General features: G+C 36.5%; 1 protein-coding gene across 1 annotated transcript; it reads left to right on the top strand.

Moving 5' to 3' along the window:
* Positions 1 to 7519: 7519 nt before the first annotated feature.
* Positions 7520 to 8858, top strand: LOC127088044 (zinc finger protein ZAT10). The gene has a single exon (XM_051028955.1). The coding sequence runs from the start codon at positions 7950 to 7952 to the stop codon at positions 8676 to 8678; it is 729 nt and encodes a 242-aa protein (XP_050884912.1). The 5' UTR covers positions 7520 to 7949; the 3' UTR covers positions 8679 to 8858.
* Positions 8859 to 9919: the final 1061 nt, after the last annotated feature.

The raw sequence follows: 9919 nt of genomic DNA, 5'->3' as shown, positions 1-9919 counted from the left end.
AATTTTGCATGCTATAACTAGACACTTTGCTTGACATTTTGGTGTTGATTTGGTATTTTTATCACTTACTATTTCTGTTTTAGGATCATGCTAAGTTGGTGTGACAATTTGTGTCACACCTTGTGATGTTCAACTTGAATGATGTGTTTGCCATGCCAAATGATCTCCATTTGTCCTGATTTTTTTGTATGATGCATGTTATGGATGTGGTGATTGATCATGATTTTTGTTGGAATTATTTGGATCATTTCTGATTTAATTGAGATTTTTCATTCTGGTTGGTCATATTTGAGCTTTAAAATTGCCTTGAACTTCATTTGATCACAAAATGCTTGTTTCTTATCCAATGCTTCTGAATTTTTGCATACTATTTCTAGACATGTTGAGTGTTGTTTTGGCTTTGGTTTGAGGTTTTTACCATGATACATCCCTATTTTATGCCTATGCTAACTTGGTGTGACAGTTTGTGTCACACATGTGCTTGTCTTGACTTATGCTATGTGATTGCCATGCCTAATGATGTCCAATGCCTCTAATTTTTTGTGTGATGATCATGTTGTATGTCCTGTTTACTCATGAATTTTTCCAAGATTATTTGAATCATTTTTTATTTAATGTGCATTTATTACTTCTGATGTCACAATGTGGTCACAAGTTGCATACCTTGCCATGTTTGGTTCATGAAATGCTTTTGGTTAATGACATTGATATGGGACACTTTGAGTTGCGTTCTTGATTGGATAAGGATGATTCATGTTAAATTTCATGTTCTGTTTTGAATGTTTGACCCTCTTTTGACCCTAGGCTTTGACCTAGTGGTTTGGACTCACTATTTGGATTGTGGATTTCAGGTTAAGAAGCACATTACCATGGTTGAAGTGATTCACTCATTTGAGTTGATTAGTTGATGTTGGCTAATATTGAGTTGTTTTGTAGGCTTTGAGAACAAGTGGCCTAATGACTTGTGCCTTGCACATTGGTGCTTGATGCTGTGAATGACTGTGTACTATTGCCTGATGATTGTTGTCTGTCTGATTGTTTGAATTGTAAACTGATTGGTTTAGATTTTTTTTCAGGTACCTAAGTTGCTTTGAGTTCTTTTGAACTTGCTTTTGCTTTGCTTGGTTGCTTAACCACTGAGGTATAACTCTCTGACTTCATGTAGTCTGGAAGACCTGTCCTGTTATGTGGGCAGGCACCTGTCTGAAGCCCTCCTTAAGAGGCAATGCTTGTGAATGTTTATCTTTGTGCCAAGCAGGAAAAGTCCTCTTATGAGGCAATTGGAAGATAAAAGAGATGTGTAATTCATCTCCTGCTATTCAGTTGTGTCATTCACTTTGCTCACACACCTTGTGTTGATGCATTGTGGATATTAACCCAAGATCTTTGTTGTGTCAGTCATATGTGGAGAAGAGTTCCTACATTCTGAAATCCCACACTTTCATTTGTCTGAAGCTCTCCCAGGCCAGGGATAAGAGCTGTGAGGTCTTATCCTCACTTCCCATTTCATCTGCTTCACCCTAACTCTCAATGTTAGGGTTAAGAGCTAACAACACCCGATTCCAATGGGCTTGTGTTTCACAGCCTAACCTTGTGTGAGCCCAATTGTGTGCATATAGTGTGTGTGCTTGCTTTTTGTGCTTGTATGACTTTGCTTGTGCTGTTTAGGATAGCTTGCTTCCTGTGCTAGTTAGATAGAAACCTTAACATAGGGATGGTATGCATGATAACTTCTAGGCTCGAGTCGTAGTCTCCCTAGTAGTTTGTGTCTCCCTTTGTATCTGGTTAGGTTAGTCCTTTTTCCCTGTGTAAGGGAACTACGTCGCTCTGATCCTCATACCAGATGAGGTACGTAGGTAGGAGATGAGCTGATCTCTCCGGGCGCCCTTTTTCTTTTTCAACCCTTTGTGTTGTGTTGGAGTCTGACATAAGTCCAGCGATTGGCAGTTGGTTTCCTGTGTGTGTTTGTTGGTTCGGAGTCTGATGTAAGCCCAGCGATTGGCGTTCGGTTTCCAGGTTTTCCTGTTTGTGTGGAGTCTGATGTAAGTCCAACGATTGGCAGTCGGTTTCCTGTTTGTGTTTGTGTTTGGCGTGCGTTAGCCGAGCTACGAGTGCTCTGATTCTTCTCCGGTCAGCGAAGATACCTATGCATAGGATGCGACATCCTAGCGAGCATGTTTCCCCTTCCCCGAACTACGTCGACTCTGATGTCTGTGTCTGACAGACTACGTAGGCCCAGGATGCGATATCCTACCGAGTCCCGTTTCTTTTTTCTTTCTGTGTCTCCTTCCAGCGTGTGTGCAGTGTTTGAGCAGTTTCTTTAGCAACCTTTCTTCTATTCTTTTTGAGCATGGATCCCGTCGAGTACGACGGATGCGTAGGGGTGCTAATACCTTCCCTTCGCATAACCGACTCCCGATCCCATCTTTCTCTGGTCGCGAGACCATTCCTTTCCAGGTTTACTTCGAGCGTTTCCTTTCCCTCTTTTGGGATAAATAACGCACGGTGGCGGCTATGTTGTTTCTTTCTCCCGCCGGTTTTTCGCGTGATGCGACACTAACATACCTCACAAAATTCCTAAACCCCCGTTTGTCTCGAACCCTTTTTAACAGATCAAACACGACCAATAAGCGTAAACATCAAATGAATATCAAAGCAAATATTAAAGAGAAAAGGAACCAACGCTTGGAGACGCGACTTTCTCTAGTAAGGTAATTCGATTCAAATCCTTTTCCACTTGTCTACGCTGATCCAATTCTCTCCTTCTCTAATTATTTCTTTTTTGTTTGGTGCGAGGTCCTATTGGAATGAAGGTCTGCTCAGGTACAATTAGGGTTCGACGATAACCTTAATCAACCAAATTTCAGAGCTCTTGTGAGGGTTAGGGATTTTTGCCACAATGAATTTCAGAATTCTTGCCCTAATTCTAATTTAGACTTTAGTTTTTATAGAGTTAGGATTAGGTTTTAGTTTTAATTTTGATTTGCAACTATAGGAAGTTTTCAATTGATTGATTATAATTCAGATTGTAATTTTAATTAAATTTTGATTTTATTCAGAAATAGGTTTAGGGTTTGTGGATCTTGCGATGTATTGAGACTGATTTGCTTGTAAATCACTGATTCAAATGTATTTGCATTCAATAATAGAAAAATTTGATTGGATTTTGAGTTCTGATACTTCAGATCTGTTTGCACGCAGACATGGGGTTTCAGGGGTTAGGGATGAATAGGGTTCGGGTCACGGGCTTCACATGGTCTGAGGAATATGGGTCCTACCTAAACCAATTGAAATATGAAGTTGGGTTATCCAAGTGACCCAACTGAAACGGGCCCTGGATTGGGCCCTATCTGATTTTTGATCTAAAAGGCCCAAATAACATCAAAAACTGATTAATGTTAATAATAATATTAATCCAATAATGTTAATAATATTCCAATAATAATAGTAATAATCTTAATAATAATAATCCAATAATAATAATGATAATCTTAATAATAATAGTACAATAATAATATAAATAATAATAATCCAATAATAATAATATTAACAATAATAAGCAAACAATAATCCAATAATAATAATAATAATAATAATAATAATAATAATAATAATAATAATAATAATCCAACAATAATAATAATCCAATAATAATAATGATAATATTAATAATAATAATAATCCAATAATAATAATAATCCAATAAATGATAAAGATAATATTAAAAATAATAATAATATTTTTTAGACATAATATCAATAATATTCCTAATAATAAATAATCCTAATAAATAATAATTATATTGATGATTAATAATAATATTAATTTGACTTAAATAAGATTAATAATATTCCTAAAAGTAATAAGTAAGATTAATAAGAAATATTAATAAGTATTAATATAAATATTCTAATGTCACTTGATTTAAAAAATCTCATTATTATTTAATATAATAAAAGCAATAATTTAACTCTAATGTATCCCAATATTAATCTATTTTTGATTAAAAATACAACCCATCGAATAATAATATTATCCCCGATTAACCAACTCCTATATACCTCTAGCATGATGATATTTCCAATTATACCCTTGAATTGAAATTCAGTCCCTATGAGGAACTAAAAGTCAAATTGGTCCTCCTTTGACTTTTTAGGTCATTGGAGTTGACCAAATAACCTATATGGGACTCTGAATATGTCAGTGATTTATTATCCTAAGTTAATAGAAAGGACGAAGATGGTGGTCAAAAATTGGGCTACGACGGGGTGTTACATATCACAAGTCGAGATATAGTTCTCAGTGAAGCTAAGATGGCTTTCAAGAAAATTGATGTCGTTTGTCGAAGTACCAAGATCTCTGAAGAAGAGATGGAACATGAAGATATTCTTGTTAAGGTTGAGCATGTTGCTGTTGAACTACATAACCCGAATTAAGTCGAAGAAGCATAAGTTGTTGTCGAAGCTTAGGAGACTAATAATGACTACCTGCTGGCAAGAGACATGTTGAGAAGAGTCATCAAGCCATCTCAGAGACTTGGTTATGTAGATCTCATGGCATTTTCCTTAATCTTTACAAGTGAGGTCCTTGATGAAGAACCTAGAGATTACAAGGAAGCTATTAGGAGTCGAGACAAGACTGAATGGTTGAAAGCCATGGATGATAAGATGAAATCTCTTAATGATAATAACACTTGGGAGCTGATTGAGAAACTTGCAGGGAATATGTTAGTTAGTTGTAAGTGGATCTTCAAGTTTAAGGAAGGAATCAAATGAGTAATGTCGAAGATATTTAAGGCAAGGTTGGTTAGTAGGGGGTTCACTCAGAAAGAAAGTGCTGACTTCAATGATATGTTCTCACCTGTTGTAAAGCATAAATCTATTCGAATGTTGCTTTCTATGGTGGTGAAGTTCGACCTAGAACCTGAACAGATGGATGTGAAGACTGCCTTCCTATATAGTGATCTAGATGAAACAATCCTGATGAGGCAACCTGAAGGGTATGCTGAAAACGGAAAGGAAGATTAAGTATGTAAATTGAATAGGTCATTATATGGCTTGAAACAATCTCCTCGATAATGGAATATGATATTTGACAAGTTCATGGCACACATAGGTTTCACTAGGATCCAGTTCGACCCTCGTGTTACCACAAGCTTTGAATTCGACATACCAAACTTGTCGATAATCTTCTTCAGATATGTATCAAGTTGAGTTTGACTCAAAGTCCTGGTGCTGAATTCGAAAGAGCCTATATGAATATCATTCCATATGCTAGTATAATAGGTTCTTTGATGTATGTTATGGTCTGTACGAGGCCAGACATAGCGTACAGAGTGAGCCTTGTAAGCAGGTTTATGGCCAATCCCTGGACGACGCAATGGCAAACATTAAATTGTATTCTAAGGTACATAAATGGGTCTTTGAATATAGTACTTATTTATGGTGGAGCATGTGGTGATGATAGTAAAGTCGAAATCAAAGGATTTGTCGCTCTGATTATGCAGGTTATATGGATTCCAGAAAATCTATTTATGGATATGTGTTCACTATGATTGACACATCAATAAGTTAGAAAGCAACACTTCAGAAGGTTTTTGCCTTATCCACTACTGAAGCGGAATATATTGCCCTCACTGAAGCTGTGAAAAAAGAATTGTGGCTTGAAGGTTTGGCCAAGGAGATGAAACTTCAAGGTCAAGTTATCACTATTAAATGTGATAGTCGAAGTGGAATACACCTGTCGAAGAATTCAACCTATTATGAGCAAACCAAGCACATCGATGTGAGGCTGCATTTTGTCAGAGAGATAATCGGGATGGAGAAGTCCAAGTGCTAAAGGTTTCGACTGAAGACAATACTGCTGATATGATCATCAAGACATTACCAAGCTGCAAGTTTTTCCACTATATGTAGTTGATAAAACTGTATGAAGAAAACTAGTTTGTTCCCTTGATGTTTGTAGAGTTTGTTCTAAGGTGGAGATTTGTGAGAATTTGGATCGAACTCTAGTCTCGACAGGGATAGCTTGATATTTCGATAAGAGTTGTGCATGTTGTAGACGAAGTCTGTTCAAGCATGTTATCGAAATGTGTTAACTTGTATTCTTAGTTAGTATGTTGAATTGGGTCTTTGTTTAAGCCCAATTGTTTAAGTTATCTTGTTGCTTAAGTTAGCTTAGTAGTCTATAAATAGACTAGTTCTGTCAAGTTGTTGAGAAATGTTAGTTGTTGGTATTCACTTGTAATCTTTAACCCTTATTGAGAAAGTGAATAGTAAATCAGTTTTAACTAATTATTCTTCTTCCTTATTCTCTCTCTTTTGTAAATCTAAATAAGATTTCTTGTGTTTGTTCAAAAAACTCAATCTTTATCTCATATTTTGATTTGTTCTTGACGATATCAATTCACAACAAGTCAAGTAAGATAATGACTTAACTCATGATTTAAGTCAGCCTCATATGTGAATTGAGTTAGGTACCTTCATGATTCGAGTCAGATGAATTTGTGACTCGAGTCACATATCCAATGACAAAATCTATTTTTTACCTCATGCTCATGATTCGAGTCAAGCAATTCTCTGACTCGAGTCATGTTTCCCGAACCAAAATTCTAGAAATCATGAAAGTTCATGGTTTGAGTCGAGATTTTGCCTGACTTCAATCATGCCTGCATGAATATCTTGATTCAAGTCGTAAACTTTATGACATGATTCATTTTGCGTTGATTTTTGGTTAAAGGCCAAATTTATGCATGCACAAGACGTTTAAATGAAAAAAAAGTTTAAAAATATTCCACCCTTCCACCCTTACAAGTTGTTTGAATGATTATGAACAATTGTGTTTTCTCATTTAGAAAAAAACATTTCATCTTTACAAACCTTATACTCGATGGACTGTAGACCGACGTAAAATATCACATTGGGGAAAGAAATTGTTATAATTACACAAGGAAAAGAATCAAGGAAGTGAAAAACTCATACCACAATCCTATAGATTGCTATAGTTTCACATATTGGGGCAGACGAGATTTATATTATTGTACTTGCAACAACTACTTTGATGTTTCGGAATTTCTACTTCCTTCCTAGTTTCTCTAGTCTTTTTTCTATTTGGACTTATACATTCATTGTAAACAAAACAAAAAGAACTACACGGATATGAAGAAAGATCCCTCATGTGACTTAGCCGGTTATCCTATTTTTCCACTCCCAAAATCGTGACGAAACCATATCGCAATGCCCCAATTTGTTTCATTTTATATATTTTTCTTTCAATCTAAAACGCAATTTGCGATACATACACACCCCCTGAATCAAAATGGATGAGTAATCCCTCACTTTCCAAGTTGCCAAATAGAGACAGTGCTATGAATACATTGCAACTAGAAGTTCAAGTCATATAAATATAAAGTCGGCTACTAATACCATGACATTGACTAAGAAAAGTCGTCGGTGGCTAGTTCACACTGCCCTACCGACGGCTGTATACAATAACTGTTTCGGACCAACTTCCTCAATCCCTAATCATCTTCAATCCCAAAATTAAAAACAATAAACAGAAACATCTTAGAAAAAACCTTATTTTACTTTTCTCAGATTTTGACTTTAGAACGTTGAGTCAGTCTTCCTCACTTCCCCTAAAGTGCAGTTGGTACAACAACACTTTATTTGACTGAATGAATTAAAAGGTCCACTACTCGCCACCAAAGAAAACTATTCTAACACCACGTGCTTCAATCTTCTCAAAATGTAATATTTAATTTACTCAAATTAAGTGATATTTCTATTTCAAGTAGAGCAACACGCCTACTTTATCACCACCTGTCAAGTAACTTCCTCTATAATTCTCACCTCTCATTATATATAAACCCACCACACCACACCCAATCTTCACTATCACACTCCAAAAAAAATCAAACAACACAATCCTCTCATTTTTCTCTCAACTCTATGGCTACGGAAGCGCTTAACTCACCCACCACCGCCACTCCTTTCACTCCCTTCGAGGAACCGAATCTCAGCTACCTCGATACACCATGGACGAAAGGTAAACGTTCAAAGCGTTCTCGTATGGATCAATCTTCATGCAGTGAAGAAGAGTATCTCGCTTTCTGTCTCATCATGCTCGCTCGCAGCGGCAACAACAACAGCAACAACAGCAACAACTCCACCGCGAAACAGATTTTATCTGACACTGAATCGGCGCCGCTAACAACCGTTAAACTCAGTCACAAATGCTCCGTTTGCAACAAAGCTTTCTCATCTTACCAAGCACTCGGCGGACACAAAGCCAGCCACCGGAAACTCGCGCTTATGTCCACTGCCGAAGATCAGAATCAGACCACCACCACCTCATCCGCCGTGACTACTAGCTCTGCATCCAATAAGATCAAGACTCACGATTGTTCCATATGTCACAAATCCTTCCCTACCGGACAGGCTTTGGGAGGACACAAGCGTTGCCACTACGAAGGCGGTGCCGGTGGCGGAGCCGGAAGTAGCGCCGTAACGGCCTCGGAAGGAGTTGGATCCTCTCACAGCCAACACCGTGACTTTGATCTTAACCTCCCGGCTTTTCCGGACTTTTCAAAGAAGTGTTTCGTGGATGACGAGGTTTCCAGCCCTCTTCCTGCAGCAAAGAAGCCCTTTCTTTTCAAGATTGAAATTCCTCATTACTGATTAATAGATTAATAGATCCAAGTTTATTCTTATTATTTCTTATATTACTCCGTAGTGCATAGCTATTTTATTTTCAATTATTTCAGATCAATTTGTTCTGTAAATACAAATTGGGGTTGGTATTACAATTTAGATTGTACTTAGTCAATGGAAATTTAATTCAATTGATTTATTATTTTATTTAATTTGTGTAAATTTTGTTTCATGTCTATATATATGATGATTTAAAATCCACAGCAGAATCACCAAACCGCGTGACCGGGGTAAAACTAAAGCCGTGTTTCTTTCTGAGTTAGTGCGTAACTGTTTTTAGTGTTGTCACAGTGAACACTACTAGTACGCGTAGGTGTAGAAAAAAATAATGTTTTTTTTTGTCTTAATGATTAAGATTGCAAGTAGTGGTTAAACGATTGAACTAGTTAAAGCTGGGACCTGAGTGGATGACATGGGTGAAACAAATTGGATGTGTTGGTTTGAGGATAAGAACGATGAATTGGCTTTGATCATGTACAAGCTGGGATGATGATTAAGATACGTGGTATTTACTCATCCTGTTGTTTTTCTTTATTGTGTTCAGAATGTATCTGGCTAGTTTTGTGACGCGTCATTGAATAGTTGTAAGGAATGTTTAAGGCCGAAATTTTGGTTTTATACGTTTTTTCCACACGTGCATGAATAAAAATGAATGGAAACTTGCTCTAACAGGTGGGTATGTGTGAGAGATACCAATTGAAGTTTGTTGCCATTATTTACCATGTAGGGTGTATTTGTACTATTGGCCTATGAATTTTGGTTGGATACGTTGAATTGTGCGGTGTAGGTAGGTGTTTAGTATGGTTAACTCCAAGAGTTCATTCCTTAGTTGTCTTCCTTATCCTTACAAATTGCCAAAGTCGGGGTTGCACGCGGTATCTAACATTAGAATTGGTAATAAAAGGAAAATGCGTGTTTTAGGTGGTAAATGAGGTGGTCACATTTATGCCAAACTTTTGATGGCGGGGGATTCATCAGGATAAATCAAATCCAAATCAAAGTGCATGAACTTTCAACAATATGATTTCATCACTAAATTGTTTATATTAGTATAAAAATATATTATATATAATAAGTGATGTAATAAATGGAGGAAACAATCAAATAAAAAACAACATTATATTCAAAATGTATAAAAAATACGATATTTAACACATACATGATAAACCACATACCATTTCTTTTAATTTTAGGTATTAACATCAACT

Source organism: Lathyrus oleraceus, chromosome 5 (assembly GCF_024323335.1).
Source record: "Lathyrus oleraceus cultivar Zhongwan6 chromosome 5, CAAS_Psat_ZW6_1.0, whole genome shotgun sequence".
In the NCBI taxonomy this organism is placed as follows: Eukaryota; Viridiplantae; Streptophyta; class Magnoliopsida; order Fabales; family Fabaceae; genus Lathyrus; species Lathyrus oleraceus.
Note: the sequence above shows the minus strand (reverse complement) of the source record. Positions and strands in the feature narration are given on the sequence as shown.